The 26,319-nt window shown below is 39.2% G+C and overlaps 2 protein-coding genes across 2 annotated transcripts; one reads left to right on the top strand and one right to left on the bottom strand.

The window, feature by feature from the left end:
* Positions 1–43: 43 nt before the first annotated feature.
* LOC106808533 (membrane-associated tyrosine- and threonine-specific cdc2-inhibitory kinase-like) lies at positions 44–11,855 on the bottom strand. Its single transcript, XM_014811293.1, has 14 exons — positions 11,635–11,855; positions 8,942–9,074; positions 7,059–7,156; positions 6,816–6,898; positions 6,343–6,468; positions 6,039–6,114; positions 5,676–5,798; positions 5,081–5,172; positions 4,512–4,618; positions 3,334–3,479; positions 2,873–3,047; positions 2,622–2,727; positions 2,155–2,247; positions 44–1,910 (listed from the first exon to the last, which is right to left on the bottom strand). Exons 1-14 carry the CDS (start codon positions 11,704–11,706, stop codon positions 1,730–1,732), a joined length of 1,611 nt encoding a protein of 536 aa, XP_014666779.1. The 5' UTR covers positions 11,707–11,855; the 3' UTR covers positions 44–1,729.
* A 211-nt stretch (positions 11,856–12,066) lies between these two features.
* LOC106808893 (microfibrillar-associated protein 1-like) lies at positions 12,067–24,427 on the top strand. The gene is made up of 9 exons (XM_014811802.1): positions 12,067–12,303; positions 12,601–12,817; positions 13,059–13,266; positions 13,386–13,510; positions 13,827–13,935; positions 22,118–22,278; positions 22,614–22,773; positions 23,044–23,133; positions 23,539–24,427. Exons 1-9 carry the CDS (start codon positions 12,231–12,233, stop codon positions 23,725–23,727), a joined length of 1,332 nt encoding a protein of 443 aa, XP_014667288.1. The 5' UTR covers positions 12,067–12,230; the 3' UTR covers positions 23,728–24,427.
* The last annotated feature ends 1,892 nt before the right edge of the window (positions 24,428–26,319 follow it).

Below are 26,319 nucleotides of genomic sequence, written 5' to 3'. Positions count from 1 at the left end.
ATAATAGACAGTAAAAACAATTAAAACAGTTTAAAAAACTTCATAAAAAACTAACTGGTCAAATATAATTTATATCAAAATAGTACACAATTAAGATGATAAGTTTGTCATACATCCCTAGCTTCACACAACTGTGCATTTTGAACAACTGAACAAACATCAAACACTTATTACACGCTATACACGAGGAATTCCTGGGGTTCTTTTCATCTTACGATCTAACAACTAACTTTACTCAACCCCTGACATAATTACAGAGCCACCAACTTCGTAGAATTCAGGACAGTTCCGCTCTCATTACTGCTTGCAGACAAACTCGCACTTGACTAGCTTCAAATTGGGAATGTAGTGCTGGATCTTTAAACCGAGTAGATGGAACGTTTCATTGATGAAACTATAATACACGTCCTGTGCCTCTGTAACATTATCAATATGAGTAACAGATATAAACTCCGTGCTCACACTGCGGACATATATGCCCGACAGAAACGGTGTCAACAAATTTGGTCTAAACGAAATCTTCAACTACATCGATGTCAACCCTGACACAGCATAAGCGACAAGCAATCAGCAGGTGCCATTAACACAATGCGCCTTCATTCACTACAACAGGCTTGTTGTTTCTCACCTCTTTTTAATTATATGCTACCCAGCTCTGACATTGCCATCTAGGTAGAAATATTAAGCATCACATGCCGGGATGATGGCAGCCGAATAATTATCCGTGTGAGTACTGGCACTGCAATGGCTATTGAAGCCATATCAATTTAGTGAATTGTGCAGTACTTTCTTTACTTTGAACTAGAGGAATTCCTAAAAATGAACAGAACTAAAGACTGCACATTGTTCAATTAAATGTTATACAAATATATCGATAGATTCAACTACCTATGTGTAATGCTGTGCCACAAACCACTTGCTCCTTGCAGTCCATATTTATACGTGCACGCGGTCTTGACAAATTAAATATCCTCCCAGTCTAATTAGTTAATTTAGTCAATTAGTCAACATCTATTCATATGTATCTATCTTTACATAACATCCAAACCACGACAGCTGCATTATGCAGCATTTCTAACCATGTAACCGTGAGATTTATACTCTGAACACCAGGAATACAGATTTATCTACACGCATTTACAGACACCGCCCGACGCTGTACTTGTATCACAAAACGTGTCATCATCAGAATGTTTATACGTAAACTTGGTCCTGTCAAGAAAGGCACTATTTATAGACAATTATTCACAAACATTAATGCCATACCTATACCAAATGGAATTCTTTAAAGGAAGTGCCAGCCTCTATTTTAGAAATGAATTTGGCATGACAGCAAATCACTTATTTTCTAACAATAATCTTGGTCTATACAATCAATGTGTAACATCTATGTTGGATGTTTTAACCCTTTCTCCTGCACAATTTACAGTGTCGTATATAACAAATATCCGCTTGCTTAACTTCTATATAACTTTCACACACAAGCATATTAGTCAGCTCTTGCAAATTGCTCACATTTGCCCACGTCACACGAGTTTGAAAAGTGGCATCTCAACATCTTTCACACAACCTAATGATGACGTAAGCCATTGCCAGTTCACTCACTGTATCCTTCTCAGTGTTCTCGGCCACGCCTTAAAAACCCAGGTTTTCGCACAGCAGAAACACCTCGCGACGTTCGACGGATGACTGTGGCGACAAACAGTGTGTGATTCGTACAGGAATCAGCTCAGTCCTCGTCTGACATGTCTGCCGCGGCAAACACGCTCATGAGGTTCTTGGGGCCGATATTCACCTTTGCTTCAGGTGCGACCATGGACTCATCGTTCGAAGCCATGCTCCCTGACGTCTCCAGAAACAGTGACTTGTTGATGCTGTGGTCATGGTGCGCACTCGCTTCTGGCGTCATCCTTCAGGGCAAAAAAACATGCAAACAAGCACAATAAACCAGCGATCCTTGCACAGGAATACATCGCTCGTGAGGGAGAAGCACAGGCTGAAAATCACGGACAGATTAACCTACGTCTAGATGTCTCGGTTTTTGGATCGTTACACATCAACAAGTGAGTGGTGTTGCCACAGAAGCGCTGACGCAGGTTACTTTACCAAGAATCTGGGCGTAGACACAGGATAGTAATGTCACTCTTTACTCACCTATCAAGCAGAGAAAGGGGTACCATGTTTCTAGGAGGCGTCGCCACTTTTGGTCTAGCTTTCATCGCTGCAGGTGCAGAGTAAGCACCACGGCTGAGAATGTACGGGTAATAAAAATCACAGAGAGTCCACACACAATCTTACTCAATTATCATTCTCGCACAGAAACTGTACCGTACTGCATATACTCACAAGAAAAATACCTGCATCTGATTCAATGTTTTGGTAAATAATATGAATAATGTGCAGTTATATCGTCATATTAGAATGGAAAAAAATCATCTAGAGTAAAATTAAAATGGTAAAAATACGCTGACATAACTGAACTGGGAAGAGTATTAGGTACCTAGTATTTTGTGGGCCAAATAGGTGCAGTCTGCCTTACTTCTTTGTTCAATCCCAGACAGGTATTCCAGATACTACATTTACATGTGTAATTATTAGCACAGCAATGTCGGCCTACCTACCGTAGTGCATCCAGGATCCCATTCCTACTGTCGTTTGATTCGGAAGACTCTGATAGAGGCGAGATGAATGAGCGTGACAAGTTTGAAGGATTCTCAAACACATCATCTGCAACAAGCAGCCCACTGCTTTTTAGTACTGACAATTCAATCATGACAAGCAGGGACTGATATGTGGTAATCAGCTAGTGAACTGAGGTTACCAACTGATATTCACATAGGTTTTGTTGCTAGACTACAGATAAGTGTGTTACCATCTGAGAAGCTTGTGTCCCATCCTGATCCTTGTCGAATGCCTGCTTCTATACCTCTTGGTGGCCTGTGTGACTGTCGTCTTAAGCTCACACTCTGCACTGGCCACAGAACGATTTTCCACAGTGCCAACAACATGAGCCACACTGCACAAAACGATGCCATGACTTGGTTCACCTGAAAGAAAGATATCATGCCATTGCAACTTGTTGAAACGACCCGTAGAACTGAAAAACATTGGGTGACATTCCAATTTCCATGTTTTTCCAAGAGCCCAAGAGAAATATTTTCACTAATAAATACGTGCCGAATTGTGCATCGGTTCATTAAAAAGTTCTTTTATATAGAACCTAGACAGGCTTTATATGTCACCGCTGTTGTCACAAGTAAGAAATGCATAGCTACTACCTTATAGAAAATACATCAAAACACTATCACAAACAGAACATAACCTGAAACGCACCACTTTCTTGGACAGCAGCTGCCTCCTCCTCCTGACTGCATGGTTCTGTACGGCAGGCATCTGTAGTATGTCATCGGCCGACGGGCGACGGATGTAACTCGGGTTCATCATAAGCCTAAGCAATTCACACAAGCCTGGCTGCAGCCCTGGGAGAAAACATGCACGTACACTTTCAGCAGGAATTATCACAGACTTGATATCACAGCCACCCTCATCATCTCACGCATATCCGTCTGCAGCCCTGATGTCAAATTATCATGCCATCATCACCACCATCAGCTAAAGTCTGGTTGCAGCCCCAGTGGCAAACAGGCATACGTGCAGCCACATGCGTACACAAAGAATGCCAACTAACACGGCATCACAAGCTGAACCAGCTTACACTATTCTGACTGTAGCTAATGTAACTTCAGTACACCAATACTTACGGCTAGATGGTAGTCTTTGTGAGCAAAGAAAATGGGGGAAAATTTTAATATGCAATACCTTATGAAAGCAATCTACTTCTGAATATTACATTTACAATGATTTTTGCATTACTATTAAATTCACTACTCTTCGTTTCTTGTTAAATTAAACGTATCTTGTTCATAACTGGTAATAAAATATTGTTTGCTTTTGCATGATGAAAACAAAACTTCAGCTTTTTGCAGTGCAGGCACGAAAATCATTACACTGTAAGAAATACATAATACATACTAAGCACGCATTTGCTACACATGCTAAAATTACTACCATGACAATGGCTAATTTAGCAAATGATATTGTAATGCCCGGCGCACACGGTGAGATTCGTGCTCAGCATAAATCTCACACCCACGCACACGGTGAACTTCATGCTGAGCACGGATCTCACGAGCTGGTGCCACTGTAGGTCATGTGACTGATCAAAATGGCGGAATGAATCAAAATGTACCGCCACTGAGTGAGAACGAATCAAAATGCACCGCCACTGAGTGAGTGTGAGCAGGAATCTCACATACCCCGCACACGCTGCGTTTTCAGCCTCGCAAGACCAAAATGATCAAACACAACGGATATTTTCCTCACCGCCTCGTGAGGCCAAAAACTCACATAAATCGACCGCGCACACGGTGATCTCGAATCTCACTGTGTGCGCCGGGTATAAAGTATAAATTTTGTACCAGGAAAGCATAACCACTAATGCATTCTCAAACCTTTAAATATGTAGTTTGGTATGTTGCCACTTCTGAGCAGGTGCCAGGCAGCTCCACCACGGGGCACGTCCAAGTCAGTTGCAAGTTCCAATAAAGTCACACCGAGGCTACAACAATGTCGAGATACTTTAATATGCCCCATTAAGCATAACATGACTATTGCTACATATTCAAGATACACACTAAATTAAAACAACTGTACACTTGAATTACTGTATATGCACAAATTGAGTCTGATAACCTAACTTTACCACTACCGTAGCTGAACACTACATGCCCAATAAGTACCCAGACTAAAAAACACAGCAAACATAAAAATGATTATCTACAAATCAATTAAAAAACAAACTAGTCAAACTCAATATGAATCCACACTAAAGTAAGTGATAGTGAAGTAAGCAAATGTGTCCAAATATCAAATATACATCGGTGTCTATCTGTACATCCACCTTCTGACTAACCAACAGCCCAATCGCATGAGGGCACAACCAACCTAGCAATCATCCAACCGCCCGACTGAACAAGAACCTGCCATCCATATATATATATATATATATATACATACATACCTGAAGATATCAGCTGCTTTCCCAAACTTGCCATCCATCAGTTCTGGGGCCATGTATTTTGGGTCACCTTCTAATGCCTCTGATATGTCACCCTATTCATAAAAATAACATAGGCTATATATGTCTACCAATAATAATTACAAACGATCCTGTCCAATCAATAACAAATGGATTAATCAATCATGATGTTTACGTACTCAATTCTGTGGCTCCACTGCATGTAATGTCATCTATCATGATAACACACGTCACACTTTTCCCATATATTATCCTGTTTCACACTGCGCTCTTATATCGTTATGTTTCTATTATTTAAATAATAAAGGTTTGTAATATTTCCAATTCCACTATTTAAAATCTTGGGTAGGCTTATCTATTAATGTTCCTCGATCAGTACCTGTTCACTTTCATTTGTAAATCTCAAATATAGAACAGGAGAATAACTAAGAATGTGAAGCAGCAAAAAACTAAGTGAACTGGTGGAGGGTACATACTCATCCCTCTAATATTCAAAGTTAAGCAAAAAAAGAAAGCACATGATTACTTTAACGTCTAGGCTATGGTGATTATATTATTGCATCATTCATTGCCATACCTTCTTTAAATCAACCACAAGACCAAAATCTCCAAGCTTGCAAACACAATCCTGTGACACAAATATGTTGTCTGGTTTGATGTCCATATGAATGAGATCATGATCATGCAGGTGCTTCACAGCCTATATATAAGAGAAATGAAAAATGAAATGCTTTATAAACACATGGTCTATGTATAGCTGCTATACTAATACTTTAACTCAATCTACACATTTACTTCTGTGTTAGTAACATACAACATAGAATATAAATACTTTTAAAAAGGTTAAAAGTTTTTTTGAAATTTTTCTACAGTTACATACAAATAATAATACATGCTCATGAATTAGCATTAAATCAATGAAGTTTAAAGAATAACATACGAGAAGAAGATCCACTGTGTAGTTCCATATGAGTGTTTCTGGGATATCATGATTCATCTCCGAGTAGTTGCTCAAGCTGAAGAAAACCACTGGTACACTTAATACAACAATCAAGATTATAGATGCCACGGAAATGAAAAAATCCCATCAACTGTTACACTACAAAAATCATAACAAAACCAATATCTCTCAAAACAAACACAGAATGTTTCCGTAAAGGCTAAATAAGCACTGTAAGCACATATGCACATATTACATATATTTTGGATATACATTATTCGAAAAAAAGCAGCATGTACATCACCTAGTTTGGCACAGCTCAATCTGTATGTACAATTGCTGCTTCTCCTCCCATGCCTTAAAAAATTCAACGCAGTTTTCATGCTTAGGCAGAACCTCATGTTTGCGAACTTCGTCCAGTTTCCGTAACCTGAATAATGACAAATGATAACTACACGTGTAGGTAAATATAAATACACACTAGTATATATATGAAATACACAAGATATCAAACAATGAATGACAGTGTGAAATCTTACTGTCTATTAAATTGCAAGGTAACTATCATTGAAATCGGAAAAAACTAACATGAATTTGGCGGCAAGGTAACATACTTATAAACAACACAGTGTTAGTTTTTCTATTAATCATCAAAAGTGTGGATTTGATAGGCATATAATCTTATATGTTATATATATAGGCATATAGGCAGATAATTTACAACACCATTAAAAGCAATAATACAGTAAATGAGATACCAAAACATTAGTATTTTACCGGTCAGATTCTCCTCTAAATTTCTGTTGAGATTTCTTCACAGCATAGTACCTGCCATCTTCCTTACTTCTGACTTTATACACCTATCAAATTATTTAGAAATATTAAAGTACAAATTCAATCTGAACAGTGAGCAATACTATCAAACTCTCAATGAATAATTACTTTGCACAGAAAAACTACATAATAATATAAATATATGGGGATATAAATTATTATGTAATTTATTATAATTTACTTTACCTGTCCAAACGACCCTTCTCCAAGTTTACATTCAACCTCAAAACACTGCTCAAAATATAGCTGCTTATTTGCTTCCTTATAATGTGGGCTTCTGATATCTGCTTCAAATAGTTAAGAATTCAACATATTTAGAAGAAAAAATTAGAAAAAAAATTAGTTGTATGTGCTATACAAGGTTTAAAAACAAGAGCCGCAGAGCGACTGGGCTCATCTGAGGTTTGTTGCTATGGTTATAAACGTAACATTTAAGTCGTGCATAGTGACACCATTGTTAGGCGCAGATATGCAGATACGCAGTTGCGTACACATCATTTCAGCAACCTTCTGCATTCTGTATACCTCCCAAATCCCATTGGTTGATAAAAATCGCGTGCCTGAAACTCCTGTTTTATGGTGCAAAGTGACCCTAACCCTAACCCTATTTTTTTTAATATATTAATTGTTGTAAAAATTATTTGGAAAAATAGTTAAATAGATAAAAATACAGAAAACAGGTAAATAATAAAAAATCAGATGGGATTTGATCCAACGACCTTTCAGCCGTGACGCTCGTGCTCTACGCGTTCGGCTATCCAGGCTTATTGCGTTTCTAGATTATGGATGTGCCATGAATATGACAACACTGTGACGTCATTGAGGCAGTTCAGGAATCCATGTTTAACCCTTCTCTTGAGGGTCAAAAGGTTATCAGACACTTACTCTTCGCACGTCAGTGGAAAGCACATTTCATGGTCCTTTCAATAAAGTGATAAAAATAATAGGTCAGCGCTGAAACAAAAAAGTTTTTCACTCTGTCCATTAGGTCATGTCCTCAGAAAATGTCTGATAGCTGACCTTTCCCCCACTGCTCTTTGACCTGTGACCTCCAGTTTTGCACTGGTGATGGGTTTCCTGCCCATCACACTATACACCGAATATTAAGAGCATAGGTTGAGCCGTTGAGATTTGTGCCGCAATTCCGTATTTCCTCCTATACCTTAAGTTAATGAGGAAATATTCCCCCTCCGTTTACACATTTTGACCTTTGACCCTTGACCCCCAAATTTGTCATCCTGAGTCCTTTTCACGATCCCCCCCCCCCCACGTCCCGAATATCGTGACCGTTTGTCGAGCGGTTAAGATTTGTGCCCAACTGTTGACGCACGAACGGACGCACGGACGCACGGACATTCATGCAATTCTACAAGCTGCATCTGACTTCGTCAGATGAGCTAAAAATACAAGTAAAATACAACCAACAACGATAAACCATAAAATATCATATTACATATTACTTTATCTATTACTATTATTACTAATTGTATGAGCTTGAAATTTATCAAGAATTAATGCAGTTAGTGTTATGGGATATAAAAAGCAACTGGACAGGGGAATTTCAGCAACATTCTTTCATTTTGTGAAACTGGATTTAAAGAGATTAATACATAGAGATTGATACTTATTGCATAATAAATGTTTGCTTATATATTTCTGGTATCATACATTCACTTGTTATTAAATAATACCAGGTTTCAAATTCAAAGATTTTGAGTGCTGCTATGACACAATGAGACTGCTGCCCATTGAAAGATCTAATGCTTCAATAAGCCACTAATAATTCACTGCCACATAAGGTACACACATATCACTATCCTATGAAAGTAAAAGATCGTCAGATATTTGAGGGGGATTGTATTCAAAAGGGCCAGAAAATTGACATGCTGTCTGAGAAAAAATATTATATAAATTATATATTTCTTTAGAGTTGTTTTTTTATAAAATATTTATCTGAAATCTGGTTACATACTGATTATAATTCTGTTAGACATTAAAGCCCACTCTCTAACATATCTATCATTACAAACACATGTTTATGCAATAATCAAATTAAAATGAAAGGATACAGTCAGATGTAGACACGAACGATACTGCTCTGGCTCGTTGCAACTCATTTCGGTTACTAAAAACTCTGCTAATTGGTGGTGCACTTTTAACAGGCGGTCTTGGTGGAAGGGCATCCCTAGGAGTACCACGTTCCTGAAAAATGCAAGCTTTTGTTTTAGTGAACATTTTAGCAATTGCTTTAGCGAATAACACATATTAAGTTATTAACACATAAACATATATGCTTAAAGCCGCACTATGCGCATCTACACGCTAATTTCTCCAGTACTAGACTAGTAAATACTTAGTGTCATGCATAATCATACTACCTTATATGACAAAATAAACTAGTTCCTCCCATTTCACTGCGCGTTGTCTTATAAAAGACGTTTGAAAATACCTCCAATGTTGTTCAAATTCTCCGATGTTGTTGACACTTTCGCGTTGCCCTGCCGAGCAACCGCACAGCGGTGCTGCAGTACAGCGGTATGCGTGTAGCAAAGATAAAAACATGTGACGTCACCTAACCGTTTCTTGGCGAAATTGTTTGGCAAACAATTTAGCGTTGGCGCCAGATTACCAGATTTCGCACCTCTTTCTTGTGAGTTTTAAAGGCATAATTCGACCATCGATTATGCAAAGTTGACGAATGCTACAGTAACTGGCACCTTGTGTAGTTAATAAGTACATTACCTTATAGCCAAACGCGTATTAGTTTGTCCAATATCACTGCTAATTACTAAGAAATGTCTAATTGAAATCCGTAAATTTGGTAATCTGGCGACAACGCGAAATTTATGGCCAACAAAATAAACATCGAGTTCGGTTCGGTGACGTCACATGTTGCTTAACGATGTTGAGCATCGAATTGTTTGTTCCGGGTAAATTGTTTGCCTAGTGTTATTATTTGCCTAGTTGCCACATATTATATGTTGCTTGTAATCTCAAGAACGTATATTCATTTATTCCCGAATCCCAAGAGTAAAACCATAACGTACGGAATGCGCACTCAGACTACAAGGATCGAAATCACTGACGGCCGAGCATACGTGCGAAAATGTCCGGTGCACTATAATCTGTATGACACCGCCTCGCCAGTTCTGGCCGGTTACAGCCGGCATGGCGGTTTGTAGCTGTCAACAACCGATTTCTTGGACTGCGGATTTCAATTAGACATTTCTTAGTAACCAGCAGTGATATTGGACAAACTAATACGCGTTTGGCTATAAGGTAATGTACTTATTAACTACACAAGGTGCCAGTTACTGTAGCATTCGTTAAAATTGCATAATCGATGGTCGAATTATGCCTTTAAGCAAATGCGCACTGAAATGGGAGGAACTAGAGTTTATTTTGCCATAAGGTAGTGTGATTATGCATGACACGAAGTATTTGCTAGTCTAGTACTGGAGAAATTAGCATTTGGATGCGCATAGTGCAGCTTTAATAACCATCATGGTTATTACAGCTTGGCAGCACCACCAACAAATCATAGCACGTGTATGATTTATAAATATATTTGAATAATTTGGTTGACGTCATTCAATAAACCACAGCCTCCATTTTATGCAATTACAATGGCATTCTCCCTATAAAATTAAAAGGCTTCAGAAAATGCAGTAGAATTTAGAACATGTATAATGATCTCTTTATCCAACTGACTTTCGTTAATAGATATCTGAGCTTACATATATCAGCTTATTTACCTACCATTTTCATGCCCCAATAATACACATATATGTATACCCTGTAGAGTCGACCGACTCTGAAGTTGCTGTGTAAATATTACTCCACACCCAAGTACGTCATGCAATGCAAGGTTTGAACAAGGCAGCTTTTGTGTCAAGTATAATTAATAAAAATATTTTTATGGACATAATGCTTACATAGAGCACTACTTTGATTTAATACATTAATGAATATAGGGAGAATGGCCCTTTAAAGGTAGAATATGGCTATCTATGGCTATGCTACATCACACTAGAATAACTGACACCCTGCGTCATTTATAACCATATAACATTACAGCCAAGTTCACATAGGTTTGCCTAATTTCACTGCTGGTTTCTAGACTAATGAATTTTCAATTAAAAATCATCTGCATTTATAAGCAGTGGTTGGCAATTCAAAACGCATCTGCCGGTCCAGGTGTAACAGAGGATTCTGCAGCGTGCATTCGTGCACGCATGCTTGGTTGTAAACACGCTCTGCTCATTACTCTGGTTAAAATTTACGGGTCACACATTGCTTTGCTAAACTTCATTATTATTGTCACGTGACAGAGTGTACAAACGCAGGCCGAATATTTCGTACGAGTGTGGAAAGGCAACATTGAGAAGGCTGATTTGTAAGGTAACGCAAGGTGAAATTGGACAAACTAATATGAATTTGATTGTGAGGTTACATACCCTTCTACATAACACAATGTGTCCGTTCGACAGTTGTACTAGCATTCACTAACACTAAGTAATAGTGTGGTTCAGATAGACACATAATATATTTATAGGTGGTACCCTTATGCCTATGGCTATGGTCACAATGCTTCAGTTTGTTCATATTCATATTGTTAGTGCTTATTCCTTATATTAATACTAATAATATATATTTATGCTGTATTACGTATACCTAGGCTCTCAACCATCCAATAATATATTTCCATTATGTAATCAAATATTGTATCACTTATTAACTAGGGCCTAGCAAGCTACAAAACCTTTTTAGTAGAAAATTTTTGTTGTTGTCCAAAGAACTTTGGAGTGGGCCGGCTAGGTGTCTTTTGATGCATGTCACTGATATCTAAGAATATGATGTCAACGGGGTAAGCTTCGAGCAACAAAATTTACAGCACACGTCAAACGAAAACCCATTCAATACCAACTACTCCGCTTTTACTGTTTTGTTTTGACAAAATAATAACATAGCGTGGTTCAAACCCTCCATATTTGTTGACATTTGCGCGCATGCGCAGACTACGCCTTTTGACCTATTTTTATTTAAGAAATGTTTCTGTAACCACTATGATGCTAAAAATTTATAATTTTAAATGTACAAAACGTAAATAATTGAATAATTGTAACTGTTTGAGCTTTACTAGCTAACATCTATTTCTTGTTTCTGAACAGCGTGACAGCGTCCTCTAGCGGGCTCTAGTAGTGTCATGGTCGCATAAACAGTTTCTCAGTTTATTTTACATGCAGCCAACTTCGATTGTAACTGTCATTACCATATATTAATACTGCTAACTAAGTGCACAGGCACTCTTTGAATAATCGTTTAGCAGTATTGCAGTTAGTCGCTTTGCAAGTAATCATGGAGAAGCTTCCAGCAGGACCAACACCGATTCAGTCTACAGCTGGGGCTGTAGCTGTTAGAAATGATAAGGGCAAGTACAGACAGCGTACACGTACAGTGTATTGTTACTGTGTGCCGTAAATTGTTTATGTTTAGGTTCAAGGATAGAGAACATGGGTCCCAATAAAACCAATGTCATTTACATCAATATAATAGGTTAGGGTTATGGCTAGGGTTAGGATTAGGGTTAGGGTTAGGCACATTGGTTTTATTGGGACCCATCATCCATGTTCTCTATCCTTGGGCCTATGTTTACGAATGTTAGAATATCGAGATTATAAATTAATTATTGTATATGTTTACATAATAATTTTCAAACCCCTTTTAGGTGAATTTGTGATGCAGAAAGTCAAAGTCAGTCGATACGTGTCTGGAAAACGGCCAGAGTATGCAGGTGGTTCATCTAGTGAAGACGAGCAAGACGAGGACTTCGTCATCCAGAAAGTTAGAGAGCACATTCCATCAGGAGATGAGGAAGATGAGAAAGAAAAAGATGATCCACGTCTAAGAAGACTGAAGCAGCAACACATAGACAGAGAGGAGAGGTAAGGGTGAAGAATGGCTAACCATAACTTCACTCACTGGGATTATGTGCACGTTTGGTATATATAATCATGTTCCAAGTAACTAGAGTGTGATGCACGTAATAATAATTATGGACATATCATGTTGCGTAGCGTGTTTCATTTATTATAAGAGGAAACCAATTATAATGCTTCCCTTCAAAAACAGTGTGACACATACTTCTAACACCTGCTACTTTTTAATACTTCATCCTGAATACAGGGTCGAAAGACACAGACACATTCATCGGCCTGAAGTATTAGCCAGAAGTAGTGATGAAGACGAGGAAGAGGAAGAAAGGGTTGTGCATAGACATCGACCTGATGATGAGAGTAGTGAAGATGATGATGAGGAGGAGCTAGATGAAGAGGAGCTTGAGAGGAGGAGGAGAATGCTCAGAGAACGTGCTAAAGAGAAACAGAAAGAAGAGGTAGGACGATTTAGGTGTCTCACTTGGTTAATTACTAGATGAGCTAATATGCTACAATTTTAGACACCATAGAAAAATTACCTTGAACTGTAGCTGAATGTTTTAGATATCTTATTCAGGAACTGATGGACGTAGAGGAAGAGAAATCAGGAGAGGAGAGTGCACATGAGTCAAGTGAATATGAAGAGTACTCTGACTCGGAAGATGAATCAGCACCAAGACTCAAACCCGTTTTTGTTAGAAAGTAAGTAAGAACTAAGTGTAAGTACATACTTTTTTCCACATCTTGTAGGTAAATCATGTGTATAATTCTTATTGCAATTAGTCTCTAAGCACATAATCTAAACAGTTTTATTGCATGTCATTTTTAAAATATAGCATTTTAATTTAATTTATTAGTTATGATGATATATCAACCCATACTCTTAAAAGTAGCAGTGGAAACCTACTGTCAATTAAACGTTACTAGATATGAACCAGTCCTAAAGGTAGTTGTATAAAAATTCTGTTGCATACAAAAAATTACATGTGTACTAATGAATTAATTATATACATTTTAGGAGGGATAGGATAACAATTCAAGAAAAAGAGCGGGAAGCACAAAAACAGAAAGAGCTAGAAGCAGAAGCTAAGAAAATGGGTGAAGACAGGCGGAGACAAACGATAAAAGTATACCAATACCATATAATTAGCAAAATTATTTTTATTCATTGCAATATTAGTTATGTCTAGATTATAATTGGGTTTGGCATCGTCGCGCCGCCGCCGCAGAGATTTCCTTGTGAACGCTCTACCGGCTGCAGTTCTTCTCGGATCATCTTCAAATTTCGCATGAAGGTGCGTTATCGTAAAGCGAAGACGCCAATCGTTTTTGGTGTGGGCGGAGTCATCGTTGCCATGGTAACAACATTTTTTGACGAAATATTCTAGAACCTGTAGCTTCTGCACTTTTTACTCGATTGTCATGAAATTTCTATTTGTATTAAAATTTATATTTAAATTTATATTAAAATTTAAAAATAAAATTTAAAAATAAAAATTTAAATTTAACATTGTATTAAAATTTGTATTTAAATTTATGATTGTCATCAAAATACTATATATATATATAACATTATATACCTATATATAAATTTAAATATAAATTTTAATACAAATAGAAATTTCATGACAATCGGGTAAAAACAGCACAAGTTACAGGTTCTACAATATTTCCACAAAAATGTTGTTACCATGGTAACGATGACTCCGCCCACACCAAAAACGATTGGCGTCTTCGCTTTACCATAACGCACCTTCATGCCTAATTTGAACATCATCCGAGATCGGGTAAAAACTGCCCCACCAGGTCACTGCGACCTTTATTTCACCTTTACCTTGACCTTGATCATATTTCCCTTCCGCTCTCTAACTCAGCCCCTAATTGACCTAGCGCGACCAAACTTGGTATGCTTACACATCTTGGGGAGAAGGTCTGTCACATACCAAACCACTATTACCCTTGACCTTAGTTTGATTTTTACCATCGACTTACATTTCCTCTTCGGCCTCCTAGGGTAACCAGATTCTATATACTTGCACATCTGAGGCACACCAGTTGTCTAACAAACCTTTGTCTTTGTGACTTATTTAACTTTACCTGCCTTTTACGTCCTTACACAGATATTCCATTCATACTAGATCACGGGGGATACGTGTAGTTGGCGACAACTGCTCGTTTCTAGTTTTTATTAGTCCACAACACAATTAAATCACAACAGCACAGAGAAATGAAAAATCTTCACAGAGAAATGTCCATCAGAAATGTATGTGACATGTATTGCAAGTATACGGTGCAACTAGATACTACTTATTATGACTTTAGTACGTATGTAGTCTACATCAGCTCTGGGTAAGTTGTGGTAGACATGTGGTGCACATGTCTACTACAACTCATCGTGTGTTATTTTTGGCGTGGCCTGCGCGACCTGCAAGTAATTTATTACTACGGTGGTGGTGACGGCAATGCTAGCAGTCTTCTCCACCCCCACAACTAACATACACCTATTCAAAAGACACCTTGCCGATACACCTACATCATAGTAATCTAGTTTTATTAGGTATAACATCTGTAAAATCACTTTATTAGGCTATGATAAAATTGCATAGCAAGGTCAAAACATGCTGTAAGCATTTACCTATTATTTTCTAACGAGCTGCCTCGGCGCTTCGCGCATCTGCAGTTTTGGCGAGTCGCTGCATGCCTCGGCTACGGGTCAGAATAATGTCGCGCGTGAGAGCCGAGACAGGGACACTGAAACTATGAAAACTGCACAAAATGTGCCAATTTGGCTGTATTTGTGTGCATATTTTTTGCATATCTGGCTTACCTTTGTATCAATAGTAAGAAAATTATAAACCGAGCGCTTTGCGGTAAGGTCGATGGAAATGCATCAAAATTCAGCCACGTTCACATCTAATGATGCCGCCCCTAGCAACGATGCGAAAAATATAAAAATTCCCAGAAGATGGAGCCATGATGTTGTACGATCTAGGGTCCCTAGATACATCCCTATATTGTCGTGTAGACGCTCCATAATCGCTAACTCGAGTTAACGCATAACTCGAGTTAAGGTTCGTCGCATAGACGAGGCACAGTGTAGATAGGGTCCCTATATACAAAGGGATATAAGGTAATTAAGGGATATAATATATAAGGATGTAAGTGTAGACACATCGCACAAAGAGACACAAAACCACGCACACGCGCGTGTGCTTTCTCTTGCGACCAGAACCAGAACCTGTAACATCAATGCAGCCGCAACAAGATGCGCGACGCTGTGTCTAGATAGACTTAGGGTCCCTATATACAAAGGGATAAATTGTATATAGGGACTCTAGATAGACTATTACTACAACAACTCCTAGGATAGCTTCACTGACTAATTCATGCAACACGTGAAAAACACATGTTACAGCCGCGAGCGAGTGGAGAGTGGAACGCATTTATCTTGTGAATTACAGTTGTCATTTTCTTCCAAAATGACTGGCTGCTGTGCTTATGGGTGCAATGAGTGCAATAAATATGTCGTTTATTGAAGCGCGAGTGGTTTAATTAATTATAGGAAGTATCTACGCGCGGTATCGCACAGGCTAATATACGCACGGCTATGGGCGGTAAGAAAGTGTACAATTAAACTATCATAATATTATTATGGCGCGAACAATTTGAGTTACATTTCTAGATATCTAGATACATACAGACACATGTGTTATCTATGATCTCTGTGATTCTTGAGTTTATTGAAGCGCGAGTGGTTTAATTAATTATAGCAAGTATCTACGCGCGGTATCGCACAGGCTAATATATGCACGGCTATGGGCGGTAAGAAAGTGTATAATTAAACCATCATATGGCGCGAACGATTTGAGTAACATTTCTAGAAATCTAGATACACATAGACACATGTCTTAGCTATAATCTCTGTGAATTTTGAGTTTATTGAAGCACGATTAGTCTAATTAATTACTACGGACCATTGTACAGCGTATCCATACAGCGCTGTACTTGAGCGGCAGCAGTGTGGATCCATTTGGAAACAATATGGCGTCAAATCCTGGGTTGTCGCAATTCTCTGTATATAGGGACCTAGTACGATCGATTGGTCTAAAGCTGCATTTACAGTTTACACTATAGATTTTTGTCAGCAAATCGTACCGATTTCAAGTGCATTCCAACTAATCAGCTGAAAATCGATAGTGTAAACGGCGAGTCGGAGTCGGAGTCAAGTCGCCGAGTTGGAGAAATAGAACGTCTTCTATTTTGCACGACTCGGATGCGTGAAATCGGCGAGTTGGATAAATCTAATTGGCTTAAAACTTTCACGTGATACGTGAACTTTGACGTAGGTGCGTTGTTGTTTTTTTAATGTATGGCTTAACTTGCCATAATATGCAGGGGTAGAAAACCTTCGTTGGACTCCCTACCCTCAAAAAGAGGGAGTCCGCAGCAAAATGAGGGAGTCCGCAGTCTGAGGTTCAAAATTAAAGATATTAAGAATAACGCATGTGCTTATTTTTAAGATTCATGCAGGACATTATCTGAAAAAAAACAGTAATTCCGCGAGGCCGTGCTCCGGAACGAACTAGTTAGTATGGCAGAATTTTCAGGGAGTCACACGGACGCCTGCATATGTCAAATCAGGGAGTCCGACAGTAAATCGGGGAGTATTTGACTCTGGACTCCCGTTAATTTCGCACCCTGATATGTAGTCAAATTCCTCCTTTGACATCCGAAGAAAGTTTCGGTAGCTTTCCTTGTCTTCGTTTAGTAATTCGGGTAATAACCTGTTATAAACGCCTAATTGGGGTCTTCTGCCTATTCATGGCCGTACCCAATGCCTTCTTCTTCTTCGTTTTTTGTTTGTTTTTGTTTTTCACCATTAATGCAATAAGCAGGTGCGCACAGACGTCTTCTTCCTCCATTGTCCATCTTCTTACTGCAGTGTTTCAGTACTGCAGTGCTGCAATCTACATACAACTACAGTAATTGGGGTCACATCGGGGGCAAGATGGACAATTGGTACGATTTGCTGACAAAAATCTATAGTGCAAACGCAGCTTAAGTAACCATGCTGTAGAAGTGGTACCCACGCACCAGTAATATCGACCAAGTGCGTCGCAGCAGCAGCAGCAGCAGCAGGACACGCCCAATATATAAATAGATATGCATTAGTAATCATGAAAACCATTTTCTATATCCCTCTGACAGGGCGTTCGCCAAGTGTATGCCAAAACAGCTCATTGTTGCTTATACAGTTGATAATATGCAATCTTTACACACAAATCAATTCAATCCCACGAAAAAGCAAATGTAGACTTCTATATACTCACGTGCATTATACACATGCCAAAGGAATTTGACTAACAGCTCACTGTTAGCTGCCCTTAATCGTGCGATCGTAGAAGACTTCTAGCAAATGATCATATAAGACTTAGTAGAAGAGATATGGCACAACAGCCATGTAGTAACCAAGGTTCACATCGCTCGACAACTGCCTGGTTAAACACGGTTGTTGATGACGATTACCGTGATCGACGTGATTAACCTAAATTTGTTCAAACTCTAGTTGCTCATAATAAAAATTGAGCTGCACCTAGTGGTGAAACCGTGTGAAACTTCTAAATTTGGTAAAATGTTCCACGCGGGAACTGTTCACCGTTGGTTTCTGACAGGAACCGTTATGATGATGTCGTTCCACGTTCACACACGCACGATCCATGATTACATCACTCTAACCTGCATCCGTACACCTCAAAGCGAAATCCTCCAGCGCCTTCTCTAGCACTGTACGTTTTTCCCGCGGTGATACGAAGATATCTAGCCGTGAAGTCAAGCTGGTCGTGGACGGGGGTGTCTGTATCGGTGTTACCATTCAGCTCCTGTAAGAAGTTGCAAGCAGCTTACGACAGTGCCACTGTTGTATATCCATTAGATGACTGGACATTCTCACAGCTCTAACCGAAAGTATTTAATCAAGATCAAATCTTTTTTTTACAATTTCTTTATTTCCAGGTATGTTACAAACGTTAAAAAGATCAAATCTTAGTAGTGGGTAAAACAGAACTTTCTATTTGATGTTATCCGCGTTGGTTATTTACGTGCAATTAGCTTACCGGCAAATCTTCCCAGCTGATTTCATCGAAGGAATATGACAGAGTGTACTTTTCAAGCCATCTCGCAATAGTGCATGACTTGCATCCCTGAAAGTGACAAAAGCAACAAAATCTCTCAGATGAAATCGGCTGCGAGGATGAAAGTTGAATTACTAGCTTGCTTCTATTATGCAAGGTTGGCCACAAATATATTTCGTTTTTTACGGCATGCTGTGGAATTGTACTGTACACCTCACCTTGTGTGTAATTCCAACCATCTGTGCTATTGATCCCAGGTCTACTGTCATCTTCTGGTTTATAAGAGGCCCCCACGCATAATCTTGACCAAGTCGCGCAAATCCTATGGGGCGTTTGACTTTTTGTCCCAATAGAGCCTCATCTGGTATAGTTTTGTCAATCATGCCCAGAGGTGTAGCTTTATCCATCTGCATCGGAACGTTGTTTTGGTTATTTCTCATTTCAAGACAATATCATAGTGTTGAAAGTACTAGTTAACTAGTAACAAAACAGCCTATGACATCTGATCTAGCTTACCAGATAGAGGAAATCCCAGCCAGTGGAGTTAACTAACTTGGGCATAGCTCGGTACCAGTCATCAGAGAATTTCTTGCATTCCCTAGTTTCTTGTTGGTAGTTGACGGAGAAGCAATCTGGATCGTTTATGCAGGTTGCCAAACACGTTAGGCTGTTACGGCTGGAACTGGATTAAACGAAGTGTGTTAATGCTGCGACTATACTAACAATTGTGGTATGTGAGCCAGTGAATATGAGATAGTGCATGCAAATACACAACTGCTAGATGATGTCCTATATAGTCGTTTAGCTGAGGTTTATTTAAAAAAGGGGAAGAGCTATCGATACGCTGACAGAAAAGGTCTTGGTAAGCACATCAGCTTGATCGTGTAATAAGTTGTATAAGTTGTTTAACTAAATTGGTTGCACAATACTGTTCATGTAACAAAATCACAACCGATCGTTTCTACATACCTCAGCGTCAAAGGCGTGGTACCGTTAATTTCGTTGTCCTTGATTGTTTTCCCTTGAAACGCAGCGTTGGATCCTAGTGTTGCCCCATCCCAGTCGTGACAAGTTAGCGCACAGACTGACTTCAGTGAGCAGACTAACAGCAGGAGAGCAAGCATCGTCATCATCTGCTACGGTGATAGAAGCTCATGCAGCCTTGTCTTGTCGGCCTTGTCAGTGCAACACTGTTATTTATTCGCTGTCTCTCGCTTGCACCCTGATGGCAGGGCGAGCACAGACTCAATGATGGCTTCCCGACTGCTGCCTACGCGCTGTCTCTCGCTCGGAGTATACCAAGGAACTTACGGCTCATCGTTGTACCACTCCAATTACTTTGGTGCCTGTTGCCTGTATTGAAATGGCAGCTAATGCTCTTCACATATATGATGATCCTGTGTCACCATCGTCCCAGGGGAAGCTGACTGGCTTGACAAGAATTTATTCTTGCTCTCCTGAATATTTCTTAGGCCTTAATGTAGTAAATTGGCATGGTATAACCGATGCTATTATAACTGATTATTGTACTACTCCAATTATTACTCTGCTGTCTGTTGCCGAATTGAAATGGCAGTCAATGCCCTGCACATATCCCCTCTGTCAGCATCGTCCCATGGGATGCTGACTGGCTTGGCAACAATTGATTATTTTTCTACTGCGTAATTTTTAGGCCTAATATGATTGCCATGATACAAGTATATGGTGCTATAGCAAAAATTCATACTTACTATTACTGTTAATGGATATTTTTTGGCACCCCATGAGGACACCTGTGAGTTGATAATCTAAGTGCCACTGGTGTTTTTCACAGCAACGCAGCTTTTAGCAGTATTCACACACATGCCCACTCATACACCTACGTACACCCACACAGTACCTGCCATTATTTGAGAATTGATGTGAAACTCACAAGTTTACAATATGTTTCTGTGATTTATTACCTCCGCCAGGGGCTTGGCGGGGGTTATGTTTTCACCGGCGTGTGTTTAAGTGTTGGTTTGTGTGTTTGTGGGTTTGTGAACATGCACGTTTCAGTTCACTTCTGCTAGGTGCGCTGGCTGTAGACTTACAAACACGCAACCACAGGCTAAGGGGCAACCACAGTCCTCCCCCACCTGCACGCTCCACTTAATTAATTAATTAATTAATAAAAAATTTCACATTGAGATAATTCAGCTGCCTTGGCGGAGGTCTGTGCTCTCTGAGTGCTCTAGTTTATATATTAAATGCTATCTCTGAGAATTACACCGAAATACATTATCTTGAGGTGGGAATCATTTATTTATACTGAGGTAAATTCAATCACCGTATATTTCTAGTTATTGTATCCTCCGCGACGAAGTCGGCGGGGATACTATGGTTTCATGTCTCCCCAGCCACCGCCGCTCGGTCCGCCGCAGAGAATTTCCCTTCCGCTCTATAACTTGACCCCTAATTGACCTAGCGTGATCAAACTTGGTATACTTACACATCTTGGGGAGAAGGTGTGCAGAGTACCAAAACCAGGTCACTGCGACCTTTATTAGACCTTTACCTTGACCTTCATCATATTTCCCTTCCACTCTATAACTTGGCCCCTAATTGACCTAGCGCTACCAAACTTGGTATACTTACACATCTTGGGGAGAAGGTGAGCAGCGTACCAAAACCAGGTCACTGTGACCTTTATTTAACCTTTACCTTGACCTTTATCATATTTCCCTTCCGCTCTAACTCGGCCCCTAATTGACCTAGCGCTACCAAACTTGGTATACTTACACATCTTGGGGAGAAGGTGAGCAGCGTCCCAAAACCTGGTCACTGCGACCTTTATTAGACCTTTACCTTGACCTTCATCATATTTCCCTTCCACTCTATAACTTGGCCCCTAATTGACCTAGCGTGACCAAACTTTGTATACTTACACATCTTGGGGAGAACACGGGGGATACATGTAGTTGGCGACAACTGCCCTTTCTAGTTATTATAGTATTATAATTCATCTCTGTATAGCTTACATCATGTAAGATCAATGAATTATTATCCATTGCTCTATTAATTACATCATAAAAGATTAATTAACTTTCACTTGTTTATGTCTTAGTTAGATTACAGAACTCGAGCAAATTTTCATCTATTTCTGTCTTTGTTAGGTCGCAGAATATTTATGTATTTCATCCATTTCTGTTTTGGTTAGATCGTGGAAGATGAAGCCAGGAAAGAGCTGATGGCAGAGAAGGACTTGAAGAGTGCTGTAGCTCTCGTCAACACCGATGATGAGAATGATGAAGCCGAGTATGAAGCCTGGAAAGTGCGTGAGCTAAAGAGGATTAAGCGTGACAAGGATGAACGTGAAGCGTGCGTATCAATTCTTTCTTAGCGTGGCATGGCAGTAATCAAACTATAAAGTACTTTTTGCCTAGAGGGTAGTTTGCATTTGTTTGCAGTCATTAGATTTTGGTCATTACTAATAGATAGAGTCATTTGAAAATTAGTCTGTGTTTTGTGTGGCCAGAGAGCAAAAGTTTGCACATGCCATTATGGCATGATTTCTTTTTTACCCTTTTTGGTTTATCTCTTTGAATTTTTATTTTGCCTTTTCTTCTGGCCCAACAGAGATTACCCAAAGGAAAGACTGGTGGAATTGAGAGTATTGCATTAAATAATGAAAACCCGACTGTCTTATATTATAGAAATGAGCGTGAAAAATTGGAAGTCGAACGTTACCACAATATGACAGAGGAAGAGCGTAGAGCAGAATTAAGAATGAACCCAAAAGTTGTCACCAACAAGGCAACAAAAGGAAAATACAAGTTTTTACAAAAGTACTTTCACCGAGGTGCTTTTTATTTGGTAAGTACGATAAACATGTATCAAAAACGTGTAATCAATAGCTTTTAATAAACACTATTTTCTTGTGACAAGCACTTTCTTTTATCATCTGTCCAGAACTATGTACCTTGAAACGTTATGCATATAGTATAATAGTAGCTCATTACAGTCAGGTGTTTTTAAATGACAAGATAATGTGAAGGTACAGTTTTAATTCTGTCTGTGAATTTCAGACGGCGATTGGCTGTTTCTACAATACACGTCATTTTGAACTTTTTATCATATATTTAGGATGAAGAAGATACTGTTCTTAAGCAAGATTTCTCATCGGCAACACTTGAGGATCACTTTGACAAAACGATTTTGCCAAAGGTTATGCAGGTATGGTGCTGTTTGTTGGTTTACTATATTGCTAAACTTTCTTAAGATTGAGACTTTTTAACCACATGTCTGCGTTTATGTGCTCCTAATATGTTGATCTAATGCCCCACATTACTGCTTGTATAAGCACAAACCATCTGTTGGGGAAACGGGGACAATTCGTACCTTCTGACTAAATCTGAAAAATCAAGATTTTATTGTGTACATGTTAAGAGGATGGGAATGATAAACTATGATGTCAGTAAACGTGCGATAATTTTGATAATTGAGGACGCCCCTCTAAATATTATTAATAAAACATTGCTGTTGTTGTTGCCCTACTTGGATTTAGGTAGGTTTTTATTATTAAATTGCTGTAATTTGACACCTGAGTATTTTTCCCTGCCACAATCTATTATCTTTCAGGTGAAGAACTTCGGTCGTTCTGGACGTACTAAGTACACGCATTTGGTCGACCAGGATACGACTCAGTTTGATGCGCCGTGGACAGCAGACACGACGCAAAACCTGAAGTTCCAGGCTGCCCACGCAGGTGGCATGAAGCAATCATTCGAGAAACCATCGCTGAAAAAGCGAAAGAAGCAGCAGCCATGAGGCTGTTGTTTCTGATGTTGAACGTGTATAAATAGACAGTGTGGTGGCTTCAAACAGAAGACAGTGAGATGGCATGGCCATGAGTTCGGTGTTGTTGTGTCTCCGTTAACTATTGGCATCCAGCTATTTATGCCATGTTTGTGCACCGGACATCGCAGCACAGAACAGCTATCAGGGGCTGTGTTGCAGTTAGGAGTTAGGAACTATTAGCCATGGTTTGAGAAAAGCTTTCCTTGTGGCTGTATTTGAAAGGCATTGGGGTGCAGTCCCATGTGACAAAACCTGCAGTAGCATCCCATCCTGTGAACATGTTTACCAACACTATTTTAACCAAAATCAGCTAAAGGTGTAAGCAGTAACCAAATCAAGAAGGCTTCAGTGTTAATGAAGAAGCGTATGTACATTGATATTGCCGTTTCATGCTATAGTTATACGATGTTTTTTATAGGGTTTCTTTTATTGAGTGTCACCATGAATGAGTTGTCCCAGGATTTTCCAGTACTCGATTGTATTACTGAAATATATATGTAGCTGTCATAATGAATATGCAAAATCCAAAAATCATTGACTGTATTGCAAAATACAAAGCACACACATTATCTGTTAGTGGAATGAAACTTATCAGTTTTATAAAAAAGATAAATGTATAGAATTTCAATCTGTGGTGAATAAAAAATCACATTCAAAATTACAAGTGCAATACCTATTATATTATGGTAGCCCAGATGCCAATGGATATTTCCATTAGATTTTCTTTATTTTTAGCTCATCTGACATAGTCAGATGCAGCTTGTAGAATCGCATGAGCGTCCGTCCGTTCGTGCGTGCGTCCGTCAACAGTTGGGCACAAATCTTAACCGGTCGACGTACGGTCACGATATTTGGGACGTGGGGGGGTAATCCGAAAACGAGTTGGGATGTCAAAGCTGTGGGTCAAAGGTCAAGAGGTGTAAAAGAAGGGGGAACATTCCCTCCTTAACTTAAGGTATAGGGAGGAAATGCAGAATTGCGGCACAAATCTAAACGGCTCGACCTAGGCTCGTGATAGTCGGTGTATAGCATCATGGTAGGAAAAGCCATCACTGTGCCGAAATTGGAGGTCAAAGGTCATTGGGGCAGAGGGCAGATTTTAGATCAGTGAATGCTTGTGTGGGTAGGCAAAAACACGGGGCAGCCCATGGCTGGCACGCTTCTAATCATAATTGTTGCCTGCCAACCTGCAATGCACATGTGTCTGCAATGCATAGAGATTAGGTGGGTGCGAAAGTATAGCTGATATATTTGTTCCAATTGGCTACGAAAGTCAAACAAGAATAAAGAAGACTTATGTATAAGACGTCTTGCTATGCACAAATGAATTTATCAGCAGAACACCAGACACCAGATGAGCCCTGTCGCACTGCGGTACTTGTTAATTCCCTTTGATCTTTTTATCGTCAATATATTTTTATCTCAAAATCTTTTTAATTTCCATTTTAAAATTATTATTTTATTATAAATTTAAATTCATTCCGTCTTCAATAATTCTGTGTTGGATACATTAATATTCTCAATCATAACATATAAATAAGGTATAACATCAAGCAATGATACCAACAAGAGCGTATTAAGAAGGTAACCTTCTTTATACGCTCTTGATACCAACTATCAGTCAACAGATGATCCCATATTCCAGTAAAATGATCAAATCCATCTAATGCCCATTTCCACCTATTATATGCTTCCTTTCTTGTTCTCAGCTTTCAGTAATGTAAGGTAGAGGTGAAAATGGGTACCGTCAGCTTGGGCTACTTTGAACATCGGGGCAACATTGAACACCCCGGGCCAAAAAAGATGAAATGAGAATTATGGCTATATGGGCAATCTGGAAAATATTTTACAATGTATTTGAATATTTAATACATGAAATAGGAGTCCCGCAGTAAATTGCAAATCGCTGACTTGAAATTGTAAAAAAATTAGCATCCTGCAAACTTTCACAAGTACAGACCACACAGAAGTACACACAATGTTCAAAATAGCCCCTAACACAGGGGTTTCTTTGAACAGATAAAAATCAAAAAAAAATTATCACATCACTTTAACCAATCTGATAATTTATACAACCATTCTTTTGATTCAGGTATAGCCCCAATATAGCTCACTATTCAACGATTTCATTATACCATGTGCAATGATTTTTTTTAAACTATCTGGAAAGTGTTCAAAGTAGCCCCAGCTGACGGTAAGTGATTACAGACAATCCACCGAAGTTCCTTTGAAATTGGTAATTGGTGTGTCAAAAAGCGACTATATTTATTTTCATGGTTTTAGTTTTGAAAAAATGTTTTACAACAGTTGTAACGTAATAGATACAATTTGCAGAAACGGAAATGGAACAAATCTAACGTCGATCTCAGTGTTGTAGGTCTCGAGGCCGGTCTTGGCCTCGAGACCGTTTTCCTTGGGCTCGGTCTCGGTCTTGGCCTCGGAGTGCAATGACTCGGACTCGGACTCGGACTCGGACTCGAGCCCTCCGGACTCGAGGACTCGGGTCGAGGCCGGCTCGAGGCCACTACATACATAGTACACAACTGTACATATTGTAACACG

Source organism: Priapulus caudatus, unplaced genomic scaffold (genome assembly GCF_000485595.1).
Source record: "Priapulus caudatus unplaced genomic scaffold, Priapulus_caudatus-5.0.1 Scaffold13, whole genome shotgun sequence".
NCBI classification, from domain to species: domain Eukaryota; kingdom Metazoa; phylum Priapulida; class Priapulimorpha; order Priapulimorphida; family Priapulidae; genus Priapulus; species Priapulus caudatus.
Note: the sequence above shows the minus strand (reverse complement) of the source record. Positions and strands in the feature narration are given on the sequence as shown.